This window comes from Crocodylus porosus, unplaced genomic scaffold, assembly GCF_001723895.1.
Source record: "Crocodylus porosus isolate Cpor-Errol unplaced genomic scaffold, CroPor_comp1, whole genome shotgun sequence".
Taxonomy (NCBI): domain Eukaryota; kingdom Metazoa; phylum Chordata; order Crocodylia; family Crocodylidae; genus Crocodylus; species Crocodylus porosus.
The window spans coordinates 227,506,858-227,524,061 of record NW_017728886.1 but is presented as its reverse complement, the minus strand read 5'-3'; the positions used below and the strand labels follow the sequence as shown (position 1 = coordinate 227,524,061).

General features: G+C 39.9%; 1 protein-coding gene across 1 annotated transcript in view; it reads right to left on the bottom strand.

Annotated features, from left to right (window-relative positions):
• Window positions 1-17,204, bottom strand: part of NECAB1 (N-terminal EF-hand calcium binding protein 1) — a 123,181-nt gene that overhangs the window by 5,068 nt on the left and 100,909 nt on the right. Inside the window, exons 7-11 of the mRNA XM_019550306.1 lie at window positions 14,543-14,655; window positions 9,947-10,023; window positions 5,592-5,645; window positions 3,917-4,029; window positions 926-1,003 (exon numbers count right to left, since the gene is read on the bottom strand). Coding sequence (XP_019405851.1) covers window positions 926-1,003; window positions 3,917-4,029; window positions 5,592-5,645; window positions 9,947-10,023; window positions 14,543-14,655 — 435 coding nt within the window. The remainder of the gene's footprint in view (window positions 1-925; window positions 1,004-3,916; window positions 4,030-5,591; window positions 5,646-9,946; window positions 10,024-14,542; window positions 14,656-17,204) is intronic.

The following is a 17,204-nucleotide window of genomic DNA, read 5'->3' as shown; positions in this document are numbered from 1 at the left end:
TTGAGATGCACCTGTGGATGCACGATAAGAACTGGTTAGCTCTGCCAACCGTGACCTCACATTGTCGGCCCATGTTCATCTTGGAGTCAATAATGACTCCAAGATCCCTTTCTGCCTCTGTGCTCTCAAGAAGGGAGTTTCCCATTCTATAAGTGTGCTGCTGGTTTCTACTGCCTAAGTGCAGCACCCTGCACTTGTCAGTATTGAAACACATCTTGTTTATGTCAGCCCACTCCTGTAACCTATCCTGTCATTTCCAGTTTTGAAGATAAATGCATACTGCTTGAACTACTAGGATGGTTTCAGCAACAGAAGTGAAGGTGTAGGGTACCCAAAAGCAGTAGCTTCAGCCAAAGCAGAGATTGGTGAGCTGAACCTTTTATTATACAGTTCAGTTCAGAGAGAATTGTTAATCTCTTCCCAGGTCCCTAAATCCTCTCTCCTCTCCAGTCTGGACTATAACTGATAGGCATATTAATTTCCAAGGCCCAAAAAGACTAATGAACTCCTGGGTTCATTGTATTATGGGTTGAGAAACCTTAGTGGAAATTATAATGATTACTCAAATGTGCTCAAATGTTTTGCTGGACAGTGGCCTTTCTATCTCCTCCTGTGACTCCATCACTATTCGTTGTCAACAACCATATGCCAGTATCTTTTATTCCCCTATTGTTTCCTTCTGTATAGCTGCTGCTCCTATTCTGATAACTCCCAGAGCTACATCTCTTCACCTTCAGCCTCTTCCTGCTCAAGTTAGACTTTCTAACACCTAGATGTTCCAATACCATGTTAAGCTTATCTACAGCTATGAAACAGTAGTTGAATTTAATTAAAAAATAGATTAAGTAAATTAGAGTCACTTGGATGCAGTTGCTTTATAACTTTCAAATCACTCTGAAATGCAAAAGGCTTTCTCTTCCCTTACCTATTCCAAGCACTGCTGTTCTCCCAGAACTCATAGACAATGAAGCGGGATTCGCTAGAAAGCTTCTGTATGGAAACACTAAGAATTGGAGGACAGAATTAATATAATCCACCCCCACACAAAGTAATCAGAAAGCACGTTTTCTCCAAGATGATTTATAATATAAACAAAACATAGAGGTTAATATAAAAAACATGCATACAGTAGCTGCAGGAACGAACATATGGAGTTAGAGGCATTTGGTATGAAAGATGGGAAATCCTTTCTATTCTTAGCTGTGATATATTGCATGATATTTGTAAGCAGCAAAGTTATGATGAACTCTTTTTAGAAAGCTCACATATCATACTGTTTCCAGCATTAGGGTTATTTTTCTCCCAGAGCTGGTCAACATTAAAGAACATTATTAATCTAGCTCTGGTATAGAACAGTTTTGTCTATTCTACAGAACCTCTCCTGCTATAGCAGTGCCAGCACACCTGAGTAAGCAGAGCCCCCTAATGAAAACAGTGTTCACCATCAAAAGATATGCTGCCAGCAGAGCTGCATGGCCTCCCCAAATTACATGAGCTGACAAATCCTTCATCTGTTGTCTTAGCAGCATCCACAATGGGGGATTTGCTGGCATGGCTGCATCAGCCGGGTGCATGTGATCTTTTCACACTCACTGATATAGCTATGCCAGCAAAACTTTGTAGTACAGACTTGGCCTAAATCCATATAGTGCACTGCAGTGCTCAGCCTTTTTAGACTCAAAAGCACCACTCAAACTGTCAGCTCTTAGCTCACGTTCATTTTTTGACTGAAAAAATAATAGAGCAATTCTGTTACAAAGAACTCAGAAAGATCATAACAGGGCAGAATGTTTTTGATGGCATGGATTGCCATCTTTGAGTTTATCTTCTCAATCATGTGTAGGTATTTACACACCTAACAGCACCAATATTGTGTGGCACCCTTAAAGCTATTGCACTTTGGTTAAGAATCATTAGTATAGTGATTTCCACAAGGAGGAAAGAGGGGTAGGACCTTTCTCTGCTTGTGGATGGCACTACAGTCCACAGAGAGGAAGCACAGTTGTGTAGTAGATCGCACTGAAGAATTACTTTGGTTGCTCTTTTTGAAATGTAAGAAATATATCAAAGTAGGTCAGAACCTGAGTGCTGTGAAAGCACACAGCTAGGCAGTGCATAGAGATGAAATGACTACTGGCAGCTACTAATACTGTTTAACCAGTTTTTTCACAGCTATTTTTTTATTTTTTTTTATTTTTTATTGTGATACCACTTGTAGAATCCAGATGTGGAATACTAGTTACTGTACTAATACCATAGAGGCAACCTCTGCTTGACAGTGCCCACAATCTCAGAAAACAGTAAAAAAATTCCAACTGTATTGCCTAGGTTTTTTTGCCCAGCTTTCAAGTATACAAATATTAGCAGAATTTGTTGTTTTATTCAGATGCTCAAATAAAATAAGATATTTATGTACCTATCTGAACATTCAAATGTGAGACTGGAAATTTAATTAGCTGTATTTGAAAACTGGGCTCAGATGGTATCTTATGGTATAATGGGTCCCCATGATTTATTGGTTATATTATTTCCTGTTAGACGAAGGAAAGCATATCGTACAATACAAATAAGTAGTTAGGCACTACATATAACAGAATAAAACTTAATACTCAGAAAATGACCAGTAGGTGGCACCACCGGCTTACTGAATATAATCTGTAATATTGTAGGAAATGATCTATTTTTTAGATAATAGATAATTATGTGCTCTGTAGATTACATTCTCAAGTAGTTTAGACTTATTCATATACAAGGAATAAATTTCAATTTTACTAAATTTCGGTTTCTTGTACTATCATTTTTCTAGTAGATGCTTATTCATATCTGCTTTTCCATCTCTTGGCCCATGTAATTAATACATCTTGTCCATAAGATCTACCAAGGAGTTAAAGGAAGGCCATTCTTTTCTTTTGCCAACCTGATTTCTATACATAGAGTGCTATATCCTTGTTTATAATCTCTGTTTCTCATGTCTTTTTACTTGAGGGTGATATGAGCAAGTTTATAAACAAGGCCAGGTGACAGCTTTTTAAAACACAAGAATATTTCATCTTGTTTACCCATTTTTGAAACACTAATAGAGTTGAATAATCTCTAATTGGATTTTAGAAGATTTTTCACAGACTGTTGAAATTTATATTGTCACTCAACTTTTGTTAAGTCTTGACTCAACTCTCGTTTCTTAGTGGTTCCTTTATTGACCATGAAATAAGTGTATATATTCTGTGAAAAAAAAAAATTACAAAAACTGTTTTTGTTCTTTTTTTTTTCATTCCTAATTGTGAATGGGACAGATTGTGCAAGATGTCAGGCAATGTAACAGGATTTTTCAAAATCTTGAAGGCAATGAGCAGGGAGGCCCACATGAATTGTTTGGCCCCCTGGACAGGCAGCTTGAAAAGCCAGTGAGCTGGAGGTCCCAAGGAGTATTGTCACTTAGGAGGGAGGTATCTGAAGAGTCCCCAAAGAGATTGCAGTATCCTAGCAATATTAGTAGTTATTTTCATTACTGGATCTCATTTCTACCTTACTGCCTCTTTTGAAGAGAAGAGCTGGCCAAATTCTATTGAGTGAGTAATTCTATCAATATATTTTGTAATATTAATAAACTAAATGATTCAGTATTGGTCCACAACTTCAGAGGCCCCAAGTCTTCACACTGAGTACTAGGATAGCTGATAGAGTTTAAACTCTCTTAATTTCATTTGTCCTTTCCTATCTGTTCTTGGGTGCACTATCCAGCCTTATAGAAGAGAAGATGACCATGAATTGTCATGAAGGTGATTGGTGGGACCATTTCTGTATTAACACATACTCCATCCCCACTTGGAGGTAATTCAAGAAAACATGCACATTCATAATGCTAAGCAGAATCTCTCTCTTCTTTACCGCACCATGGTAATGACTTAATACTTACTGCAAACATCCAGCGTGGGCAGAAGCAGATTCCACATACTGTTTCAGAGCAAGTCGGAATTCCTCCAGTTCTTCTTCTACCACAGACATTTGACGCTGAACGATCATGATGTGCTGATATAAATAGTATCACAGTAGTATTATCCTATGCCTCCTATCAATTTCTTATGCTTTAAACTAAGAAAAACGGGGAGCATCTAAGCTGAAAACTATATGACCTGACTTTTGGCAGCATGAGCATCTCAGCACCCATCACATTTAATTGGGGTTATGAGTGTTGTAAAAATCCTAGGTTTCTCAAAGCGAGTATCCTAAGTTTGTAATATCAATTATATCCAACTTTATGTGTATGCAAAAATAATAGTAATATACTATGCAGATCAAAGGATGCAGTGCAACAGGGTATTCAAATGGTTGTCATTCTATAGGAAGTATAAAAGGAAACTCAAGTCCAGTTGAGCCCCAAATAGAACTTTTATAAACAACAACTTCTGTAAAACCTATGACCAAAGTAAACTATTCTATTATTTAAAAGGAAGTCCAGTAGAAGTGTGTGTAAATAAAATCTCAAACCGCTATTTGTTTGTTATCAGTGCAGCATGTGACATTGGTCAAACTGAGTCTTCAGAGAATGAAACCCCCTAAACCAGTGCCCATTTTTTTCATAGCATTATAGAGCAGGGGTTTTCAACCTTTTAAAATAAGTATACCCCTTTGGACTCAGAGTTTCAGCTCCTGTACCCCTTCATATTTGTTTCTTGTTTTTTTGCAGGGGGGAGCAGATTGAGGCCCCTGTGGTGAGGGAGGGAGTGGGGCTGGGGCAGGGCACAAGACTGAGCGTATTTTAAGTCACAATTTTTTGCTTAACTAGCATAATTGAATTTTTAGTTCAGGCTTTGAACCCTTCCTGGCTTGATTGCTGACATGGCAATCCCATTGATCACCCTAACTTTATACTATTTTATAAGCAGAGGCATAACTAGGCAGATTGGCACCCAGGCCAGCAGCAGCTCTTGGGTTCTGGTGCTGGTGGTGCAGTCAGCTAGCAGCAGCTGTTATTTTTTTTTTGTTCCCCTCCCCCACCTCAAGTCAGTGCCCAAGCTGCTGTCCCAGTCACCCTGCCTTAGTTATACTGCTGTTCACAAACCATCTCTCTTGGCTCATATGCCTCATTAGATTTTTTCTTCTTGCAAGTGTTTTTCATTATATAATTCTATTACTTAAGTGCCTTCATGGGTCATCACTTTTCATGAATATTTGATTTAAGGCTTGCCTTTACTATCAAAGCCCTACATTCAGAAACACCAGTTCGTTTGGTGAATTTAATTTTGACAGAGACCTACTCATAATCTAGATTCATTTTTGGATGTGTAATCAATTTCTTCAGTGTTACTATTTATTATCTCTAATACTAAGTGTTTTCCCATGTCCTTGTAGTTTCATAATACTTTTTTTCAGGAGAGCTGAGTTGTTGGCTTGCATCATTTGAAAACAAGACTAAAATAAAGTTTTACTTTGCTAGTCTTTATGCCCAGTGGTTCTGTCTCATCATCACCTTCTGCTCCTGGTGCTCTGCTGCAGAACAGCGCTTAAAAAGTAGCTTGGTGATATCAGCCTATTGCCTGCATTATATAGAAATGACTCTCAAGTACCCTTTATCCTTGAACAATACTTACAGATTTTGTGTTTCCTTCCAAAACCTCCTCTTCTAGTGGCTCAAGTTTTAGATCCTTATGATTAGAGAAAAGGAATATAAATATGAATACATATATTAACTATAGATGGTACCAAAGATTTGACCTATGCGTTATGTTAAACACACCGTTCCAACCCAGATTCTGCTGTATCTTAACTTGGAATAGAAACTTTGAGCTATGCCCTTTCAGCTTGTTAAATTACATTTTTTTACTGAATGTCACACATTGCAGTGCCTGTTGAAAAGTTAATGACTGAACAGAATTTACTTTTATTTTTATACAGAGGTATTGTTTTCAAATGTATTAATTAGAGAGAAATCTGTTTGAAATTTGTGATAAATACACTCAGTCACATTGACACATTACACTTAACAAAACCTCCACACCAAGGTGATACATAGAAGATGCAAGGCAGCATATGTGGTCATTTGGAATGAACTGTCATAATGACAGCCTTACACAAAAGAAATTGGTGTTGATAATATTCGTATGTAGGATTATGGGCAAGTCAGTCTACTAATAAGTAAATGCTAAATGTGTCCAGAGAAACTAGGCTATCAGAAACCTTCCACAACTGTTAGCATACATAGATTCATAGATGCTAGGGTCAGAAGGGACCTCAACAGATCATTAAGTCTGACCCCCTGCCTGGGCAGGAAAGAGTGCTGGGTCAGATGACCCCAGCCAGATGTCTGTCCAGCCTTCTCTTAAAGACCCCCAAGGTGGGGGACAGCACCACCTCCCTAGGAAGCCCATTCCAAATTTTGGCCACCCTCACTGTGAAGAAGTTTTTCCTGATATCCAGCCTAAATCTGTTCTCTGTCAGTTTGTGACCATTGTTCCTTGTTACCCCAAGAAGCGCCCTGGTGAACAGAGCATGTCTGATCCCTTGCTGCATCCCCCTAATGAATTTGTAGGCGGCCACAAGATCCCCTCTCAGCCTTCTCTTGCGGAGGCTGATGAGGTCCAGGTCCTTCAGTCTCTCCTCATAGGGCTTGTCCTGTAAGCCCCTGACCATATGAGTGGCCCTCCTCTGATCCCTCTCAAGTCTATCAACTTCCTTCTTGAAGTACAGCCCCCCAAAACTGGATACAGTACTCCAACTGTGGTCTGACCAATGCCGCATAGAGGGGAAGTATCACCTCCTTGGATCAATTTGTCATGCATCTGATGCATAATAAAGTGTGGTTAGCTTTGCTGATGATTTTATCATACTGATGACTCATGTTCATCTTGGAGTCCACTATGACTCCGAGATCCCTTTCCACTTCTGTGCTGCTGAGACGGTCACTTCCCAGCCAGTAGGTGTGCTGGATATTTTTGTGCCCTAGCTGCAGCACTCTGCACTTGTCCTTATTGTACTGCATCCTATTGTGTACTGCCCACTTTCCTAACCTGTCCAGATCTGCCTGCAATCATTCTCTACCCTCCAGAGTGTGCACTTCACCCCACAATTTAGTCTCATCCGCAAACTTGGACAGAGTACACTTCACACCCACATCTAAGTCACTGATAAAGATATTGAAGACTACAGGTCCAAGGACCAAACCCTGCAGGACCGCACTACCCACATCCTTCCAGGTCAATACTGACCCATCTACTACCACTCTCTGGGTGTGACCGCCAAGCCAATTTGCCGCCCACCGGACCGTGTAAACATCTTAATTTATTTATGAGAATAGGATGTGATACCATATTGAAGGCCTTACTAAAGTCCAAGAAAATGTTGAAGAAACATTTAAATTCCTCTACTCCTGCATCTAAGCATTTTGTGACCCTGTCATAAAATGAAACCAGATTGGTCAGGCATGATCTACCAGCTGTGAATCGATGCTGGTTTCCCTGCTGCATTATTTTTCCTGCTGGACTCCCACAAATATGATCCTTCATAATCTTTTCAAAGACCTTTCCAAAGATGGAGGTGAGACTGACTGGCCTGTAATTACTCGGATCCTCCTTCTTTCCTTTCTTGAAAATAGGGACTACACTGGCCCTTTTCCAGTCCTTCGGGACCTGACTCGAGCACCACAAGTGCTCAAACAGCCGTACCAGTGGTTCTGCTATGACACCGGCCAATTCCTTCAGTACTCTTGGATGAAGCTCATCCAGGCATGCTGACTTGAATGCATCCAGTCCATCCAAACCAGGAAGCTTTCCATCCACCAGAGTGCACTTGCACAGCAGTGAGGAGAATTTTTGCCAGTGGTTGTAAGTTGGTTACTGAACGTTTTTGCTACATTTGCTTCTGGAGAAGGAGCAAACAGAACTACCTGTTTTTATTTGGCTGATTTTAATCTCACATTGTGCCTGTTTTATATACCTACTGCTTAATGTGCACTTACGAACTTTTGATTTATGTGAACACATTTAAAAAGTAGGTAAATCTCTAGAAAATGAGGGCTTACAATAGTGTCAAATAGCAATTGTACACAGAACATTGTACATGTTTCTGTGTCAGAAAAATAAAGGTGTTCTTTTTCCCCAAAATGGATACACTTGGGCAATGGCTGATTAACCTTGGGTAGCAGGTGGCTGGAAGCAGATAGCAGATGTGACACTGCATGCAGAATTTAAGTAAACAAGGTATTCACCGAAGTGTCACCAACAGCATGTGGCAGAGTAAAGTCAACAGTGAAATGTCTTTCATTCATCAACTGCTGTGTAATTGTGCCCCTCATGCTGCATTTGAATAGGAAATCATGACATTTGTGAAGAAATACTTTCTAATGGCTCATCCGTCAGGTCAGACCATTCAGAGAGACAACCATGCAGGAAATTATATTTCCCATGGACTCCGAACTTCTCATGCAAAACTCCTCCAAGGAAAGGGAGTAGGGGGATGTGGAAGGAAACAAAGACAGAAAGAGATTACAACATAAAACAGTAACAAATGTTATGTTGGACTTCAACTAAAGATAGTAAGAGGTCAGTAAAATTCTTATCTTTTGCAGAATGTGTGGCAGTTAGCTAACTGAAAGCAATATTTAGCTTAACTGTTTTGAAGGATAATTTTCTAAACGTTCAAATTCCTGTTACAAATCTGTAATGTCAAGGTCTAAGGTGTTGGTTACAGCTGTATTTGTCTATGGATATAGATTGACAAGGTTCTTTGGGTAAATGTGATATCTTTTATGAGACCAACTTTCTGTCATGCATCTGCATGTCCATGAAACTGCATTTTGCATTTGGTTTAAGCTTCTATTCGACCCAAGAGAGGACACAAACACCAGCAGACTCTCCCTATGCCTGAAGAAGGGTGTTTGTGTCTGAAAGCTGGTAAAGAACAATTTTTCAACTATTCAGTTGATCTCATAGAAGATATCACATTTACCCAAAGAACCTTGTTTGCCAAGATCTAAGATGAAATTCCTCCCTTTGCAAAAAGCCAGCATACAGCGTTCGAGCACCATTTAAACCTCCCCTCTCTCTGAGCACATCTCACATCATAGGAATTAACTGAGGCTTCGTGTTTGCGCATTGCCCAGGAGCAAATTCCATAGTGGCTTCCTCAAGATGCACAGATGATTATCTGAAGATTCAAGGTGGAAGTGGGAAGAAGAGCTGTGTAGCAAAAAGTAATTGTATTCCAGGAGGATCTTGATATTTCAGTTTGATTTCATTGCTCTGTGTTTCTATTTTTCATTTTGAATTGTTGTTTTCCAAATTAGTTTTTAAATATGATTTCCAAAACAGTTTTATAAAAAATAGCTAAAAGCACAAACCAAAACAGTATATTTCAGTTTGGGTCAAGCAGAATGGTTTGGTTTATGTGAAAGTATTTTTTATTGCTTTGCCATGGAAATACATTTTTTTAGTTATTAGTTTAGCTTGCAACCCAAAAACTCATATTTGCAGAGTTTTCCTGCTAGATGCCTGAACTTGGACATAGTTCAATAAAGATACCACCCCAAGAAATCCTGAACATTTCATGGTATAATTGTCTGTGTCAGATACACTATATCTAGAACAGCCTTAACTGACATAAGAATAACATGGGTTTTGTATAGCAATGTATATATAGTGTGTATACATCCAGTGTGTGTTGCACAAATTCAGAATATGCATATACAATATGAGACATGCATCTACATATATCAGCTTGGGCAAGAACAGCTGTGAATACTTAGTGGAGCATGTTCTTATGAAAATATTAAATACGAATGAGCAAGATCAAAAAAAATGTTTTAGCTTACTTAGCTGATGTTCTAGTTGCCGTCATTAGTCAGAACAGCAGTGTGACTATGTCATGGTAGGAGGAAGATTTATGGTTCAAGTATTGTTTCAGAAACCTTTACTGAGAATGAGAGAGAGAGCAAATGAAAAGAAATACCCACCTTCTTTTCCAGCCTGTCAATCAGTTTCTGGAGTCTATTTATCTGGGTCATCCACTGGTTGTTGTCTTCTGGCCAACCTTTGAGGAAACATAAATAATGAACTATAAACTGCTATTAAATGCTGAGATACAATGCATCTATTTTGACATTCATCAGAATAGAAGAATGTTTTGTTAGCTTGTATCTTATTTTGTATTTTGAAGGAAGACAAGGGTGCGATTGATTAAGGTAGTATTAATTTATGTGTAACTAGTGAAAAGAAATATTTTTCAGTGGTTTTCTAAGACAGGATTTTTCACAAGCTACAGCAGAAATTCCCCAGGATTTTTTAAAACTGCATTCTATATTACTCCAGTGTTTTGCAACTCCATTAAATACTGTGCTGGGACCCCAAGTCTGAAGCTGCCTGGTGAGCTGGGATGAAGCTTTTTAATTTGACCCTTTCCATAACTCACAGCATATCAATGACAGATAGAAAAGGAGAGAAAAGAGAAGAGAATAAAAACACACGCAAGTCTGTATAGACATTGAGCTGGATATGTGAAATCTATTTGGACACTTTGATCAAAGCTTTAAGGTTGCCAGCTTTTTGATTAATGACTGGCAACTTAAGAAAAGGAGGCCTTAACTTTTTGTTAATGTTGACCATCTTTTTAAAAACTGTCTGTTGGACCATCTCTGCTCTCATTTGCTATCGTGTAGACTATCTCCACTCCCCTTCATAATTTCCTTGTGGCAGGCATGCTGTTTACATGGAAATGTAATCTGACAAACATAGTTTATATATTTTAACTGCATTTATGAAGTTGGAAATAAGGAGAGCCTACACCATGTGACCATCCAAATCCTTGTGGACTACCAATGACCATAATATCGGAGTTACTGCCTTAGAGATATATAATATAGACGGAACGATCTATTTTGCATCTTCTATAATGTTTCCCATTGTTTTGCCACTGTAAACAAAGAAGCCCCCTGTTAGTCACTATTAGCTATATGTTTAGGTAGTAGAGATGAAAAAATGGGATTAAAATGTAGTTTCTAACATGACTAATTTAGAATGTGAGCATTGCTTATGCATATTATGTAGCAGAATTAGTGCTAGTAATAAAATACTGAAGGAGGAAAAATATACCGGGATTTTATTTGGAAGCAAAGCCAAAAGCTCCTAGGTAAGTGTAAAGATATTAGAAGGGAAATTCTGCTTTAGGAAAAAGAAACCTTGAAGGGGTGCAAAGCCAAATAAGAATCCTGGAGAGAGAAGAGGTTCATCCAGCAAAGTTCATTAGAATAGCAGTGTAAGAAAATGCTTTATATTTGTTTTTAACATTAGCATTTTTCAGGTTTTTAACACTGCTTTAGTGTAATACTGTAACTGGGCAGGATGTAGTTTAGGTATACCTGGTTTTCCACTGTACACTCTGAATTAGAAATGTAGTAGCATCATTACATGAGATCCTATCCTGAAAAGTGAACAAAGACAAACTAGAAATATTTTGCTGATCCAAAAATCTTAGCACTGCAGGGAAGTGTGGTGGGGAAGTCTAACATACTGAAATATTATAATTACTGCTCAGGAGAAACAGCAGACAACTTGCCCAAGAGGAACTCAGAACCATTTTTTTGGGCACAGTGGAAGGGGCATCAAGGGAAAAGTGGGGGCATATCATCACCTGAAAAAAAGTGAGATTTCATGTGACTAGGTGGGGAGAAGTAGGCTGCATCCATCTGTGCTTCATCATGCTCCACAGTGTCCCACTTACATGGATGTCATAGTCTTGAGGCCTGTAGTAAGCTTGAGGATTCCTTCCCTGCACCTTTCTGGCACACAGTCAGCACTTCCAAATCTCCTGTTATTGGAGCTCTCTCAAAATGCTTCTTTTTCCTCAGGCAAAATTGTCATTTCTAATTTTCATGTCAAGAAACATCTGCTGTGCTGCAAGTTTATTTTTTCTCCTCTGTCTCTCCCATACACACTTTCACTTGGCCTCAGCCATGACACATAAATGCTGTAAGACAGGGATGGGCAATTTTTTCGGGCAGAGGGCTGCTTACTGAGTTTCGGCAAGCCGTCAAGGGCCACATGATGGGCAGCCTAGGACAGATTAATATTAATTTTCTAAATGGCTGGTGGGCTGCATCCAGCCTCCAGGCTGCATTTTGCCCAGCCCTGCTGTAAATTATTCAGGAAGCATAAACTTAGTTTTGGGGGTTTCTTTTTCTCTCTGGATTATAAACCCATCTCTTCCACTCTCCACTGCCTGTAAATATACTTAAAATATATTGCACGGAACTGTCAATTCACCACACAAAAACAATAATCCCAGGGCCTGGCACAGTAGAGTTATTATAGAAAGGAATTTGGATCTATAGCTTTATATTTATTTCTATTTACTTCGGGGTTTTCAACCAGGGGTACACGTACCCCTGGGGGTATTTTGGAAGGCCCCAGGGGGTAAGCAGCAATGGCGTGGAGAAGCCACCAGCACTTTCAGTTTTGCTGATAACTTAGGCTAATAGCTGTATATTTATTGCTGCTCTTCTAGGTAGAGCTAATTACATTTATTAAAGCTAATTTATCTCTTTTATTAAATTGAAGATTATTTCCTGTTAATTTGGTACTTTAATTTGCACTTGTAAAATACAGATGGATGATACATACATGCTTTACTTGGGTATGTTTGTGTCTGTGGGGTTGTTAGTCATAGCCATGTTGATCTAAGGACGTAGGCAGACAAGTTTCTTTGGGCAAATCTGATATCTTTTATTAGACCAACTGAAATGGTTGGAAAAATTATTCTTTGCAAGCTTTTGGGTACAAACACCCTTTTTCAGGCTAAGGAAGCATCTGCAGTTTGTTTTGTGTTCTTCCTGGATGGGACAGAATAGAAGCCAGAGGTCAGCATGCAAGATTGCCAGACAGTGAAAATGCAAATTGAGGCTATCAATGGGTGCGCAACAGGTAGCAGGTGGGAGAATGCAGACCTGGTGATAAGATATAGCTGGTAAATAGTAGAGAGGTTATCAGATGTTAGGCAGGTTATAATGTGCCATAAATCCAGTGTCTATATTTAGTCCATGATTTTTTGTATCCAGTAGGTTGGTGAAGTGAAGTTTGTAGGCTGTTCTGCAAAAGGTGTTTTGTGAGTTCCCTTTGAGGATCAGAACTGAGAGATTGGTGAGAGATTGGTTGTCTTGTGAGAAATGTGCCCCCACAGGTATTCTTGTCTTTGACAGATCTTTGGTGTGCGTTTATTCTGGTGTGCAGTTGTTGTTTGGTTTCTCTTACATATTTTCCATCAGGACATTAATACAGTGATGAGATATATCATATTTCTGGAGGTGCAGGTGTAAAATCCAGGAATGGTGACGGTTCTGTTGTGGAGTGTCATTATCGTGGGGGTGTTGGCAGGTTTTACATTTCATGTCATGGCATGGTCTGGGTCCATTCAGTATGTTTTGGGCCTAGGAAGTTTGCTTCTGGTGATAAGGCTGGCAAGGTTTAGCTCTTGTTTAAAGGCTAGGATGGGTGGTTCTGGGAAGATCTCTTTAAGAATTGGGGCTTCTTCTAGAATGGATTACAATTGTTTGAGGATTTTCCATGTAGGTTCCAGGGAGGGATGATACGTCATAACTAGTGGTGTGAGTCACGGGGATTCTCTTTCTGCAATGCAGCAATTCTTTATGTGGTATCCGGGTGGCTTTTTCAAAAGTACAATCTACCTCTCTGGAGAAGTGTCCTAGTTGAGTGAAAGCCCTTTTGAAATTTGTGAGGTGACAATCACAGGTGTTCTCCTCAGTGCAAATTCTGTGGTATCGAGGGGCTTGGCTGTATATTACCACTTTCTTTGTGTGTTTAGGGTGATTGCTGGTTCTTTGCAGATATGTATGTTAGTCCATGAGTTTCTTGTATGTGTTGCTTTGTATTTTACCATTCTGGATAGTGACCGTAGTGCCTAAAAAGGAAATGTTGGTGCTGGAGTATTCAAGAGACAGTCTGATGGAGTGGGGATGATTATTGAATTTCTGGTGGAAATCAATCAGAGATTGCAGGTTTTCAGTCCAAATGATGAAGATGTCATCGATATATCCTAAGTATAGCAAGGGTTTGGTGGTGCAGTCCTTGAGGAATTCTTCCATGTGGCTCATAAAAATGTTGGCATATTGGTGCCCATAGCTGTGCCAACGGTCTGGAAGAAGTGTTGGTTATCAAAAATGAAGTTGTGTGTGAGGATGAAGTGTATACGTTCAGTAATATCTTTAGGTCTGTACTCTGAGTTGTCATCTTTCTTTTGTAGGTAAGTAAGGCAGGCTCGGATGCCATCCTGGTGTGGGATTTTGGTATATAAGCTGGTAATGTCCATGGTGGCTAGGAGGGTGTTGGTGGGAAGGTGATCTATGTTTTTAAGTTTTCATAGAAAGTCTGTTGTGCCTTGGACAAAACTTGCTCTTTGGGTGACAAGAGGTTTTAGGTTTGATTCAAACAATTTTTCAAACTGTTTAGTTCCTCTAATGAAAGTTATCACATTTACCCAAAGAACCTTGTCTGCTTTTGTGTCTGTGTGCATGCTTTAAGTACAGGTAAAATGACAACACCTGTGTTAAAATGAGGACTGGTTGGTGATAAGCTGTTGTTCCTCTGAAGTCTTCGATTTGAACGTTTTCCTGTCCACTGAATCGAGAGTATTTCTGGCTTTGCTGACCCCTGCCTAAATAAAAATAGATAATAGATAATTAATTAATTCATGTTCTAAAGCTTGTCTTTTTCTCTCCTTCCAATATGCCCTTAAAAAGGAGAAACAGAGAAATGTCTCTTGAGACTATTAGTAATTTTTTTCACTGCTATAGCTTGATGAATCAATTTTATTTCTCATTAAAGGTGACGGAGGAAAAAAAGAAAAAGTAACAGTGACTTATGCATATCCAACAGGAACATAACAAGTGTGGCCTTTGCATCTACGTGAATCCCCAGTTATTGCACTAGGGACTGACGTAGGCTCAGCATTTGTATATTGACTTGATTTTAGATTAACCACAAAAAAAGTATCAATGTTAATCCACAATTTGGGAATCAAAGATGACCAGAAATGGGTAGTGTCATATGAGGGCTAGGTCGATTCATGCAAAAAGTAGTGTTAAAAAAAAATAGTTAAATACATTATTAATGGAAATGCCATGACTATTTAGGATGGCTGGTCAGACTCTTCATTTCAATTAATATAAATTAAGAATTTAAACACATCTTGGGTGAGTGAACAGTCTGCAGATTAATTCTAATTTGTGTTCATTATTTTAATGGTTCTCTGGTTTGCTGAATACATTTCAGCCCAACTGTTCCTTGTTTTGCTGTGTGTGACTTCAATGGAGGAAACTAAACTTTGGATTTGTCTACAAATCCATGTAAACTAATAAAATCCATTTAATTATTAGCAAAGATTGTACATAGAAAGTGATGGTGAGGTGATGTTGTATCTTTAGATTGTATCTTTAGATACTTACCCGGAAAAGAGGCATCAAAAGGAACCAGGCAGGCATGGTTCTGTCTGAAGAATCACGTATACTAAGCTCTGCCCATCTAGCATACCAGAGCACAAAAAGAACCAGCAGAGGGCTGACGTGCAGTCAGAAGCTCTGTATATATATCCAGTGGCCACCTGGTTTGGGACTTACTGTTACCGGCTTCTTAGCTGTTTTCATTATTCTCATTTTATCCCTCAGTGTTGGAGTGCTATTGTAGTCATTATGGTCCAAGAAATAATAGAAGTACAGGTCTTTTTTGATTACATCTTTTACTGGACCAACTGTACAGTTGTTAGAAAAGCTTTCAAGTTAAAAAAGGGGCACTTTATATCTGAAAACTTGTCTAACATTTGTCCCACTATGCAATTAGCCAAATAAAAGATAACAAAGAAAAACCTCTTGCTTTTCATGTACATGACAGTGACATGTGAGAAGAGCATTCCAAATGTGCTATACTATAGAGCTTGATAAAAAGATCTTCATAATATCCCTTGAAGCTATCAGCAGACAGGGGATGTGTCATCACAGTACACTCTTGACACCTACTTGGTTTTAGCATCCATGCAGGATCAGCCAAACAGCAAAGGTCCCTTGCTTCTGGGGAAAAAAAGTATCTCCAAATTCAAATGTGAAACATCTAGATGACACAATTTGGCTTATAATTTGATGTTAGGAAGTTAAAGGAGAAGTGTGACTCAATTCCAAATAAAATACTCAGAACATTTTACTGCTCCTTTATGTGTATACATGATGTATATACTTTACTTTTCTCCTTTAAAGGGCTATGATCTATCGCCTTGTAAGATACAATACAAAAACTAGGTGTTACAAAATACAACTAATAGGTGCATCAACACATGCAATTAATGTGAAGCAATAAATTGGAGAGCAGTTTGAACCAAAATCAACTGCTCCTGGGTGCCGTGTGCCTGGAGCAGCAGCAGTATGAGCTGGGATGGAGCAGTCCTGGGCTGGCAGGAGGTATGGGGGTGTCAGGTGTGAGCAACCAGAAGGGCTGGCTGGGGCATGAGGGTGCTTAACCTGTGAAGCCATATGTAGGCGGTAGGCAGCAGTGTAGCCCCCAGCTACCTGGGGTGACTGGGCACAATTTATGCCTGCCATCACCGTGTACTCATGTGTTTCGTTGCAGTTAATTAGTCCACCATAAGATATTTCAGTCTCCAACAGCATCATCTTATGGTGAAGTTAATTAGTTTACTTCACCCTAATACACATAGACATGTAGACAGTGACATTTTGCTGTGTTAATTAGTCTACTCTGCAGCAAAGCGCACATGTAGATGCACCCATAGGCGGAGGAAGAAAAAAAATCGGGGGGCAGGGGGGGCTGAGTGCATGCACGCCCATGACCCCCAAGTAGGTGAGTCTGTGGGGTGAGGGGAAAGGGCCATGGGGAGGAAGGAGCGGGGAGGCAGGGGCAGGGGCAGGCACTGCCCAGCTGGGGTAGGGCAGGGCACGGGACAGAGCCACGGACTGTCCGGGAGGCACAGGGTGGGGGGGTAGCTCCTGCATATGCCCCAGGAAGGCATGGGGGGCACATGCCCCCAGTTCTGCAAAGGGTAGGGTAAGCTGCCACTACAGGCTTGGGCCGGGAGGGGGCTGAGCCCAGGGTGGGCAGCAGTGGCACTGGGAGGTGGGGTTGGTGGGAGCTATGGTGAATGTTGGGGTGGCTGCAGCCCCCCTCATAGCTTCTTCCCAGTGCTGCCGCCTCCCGCCC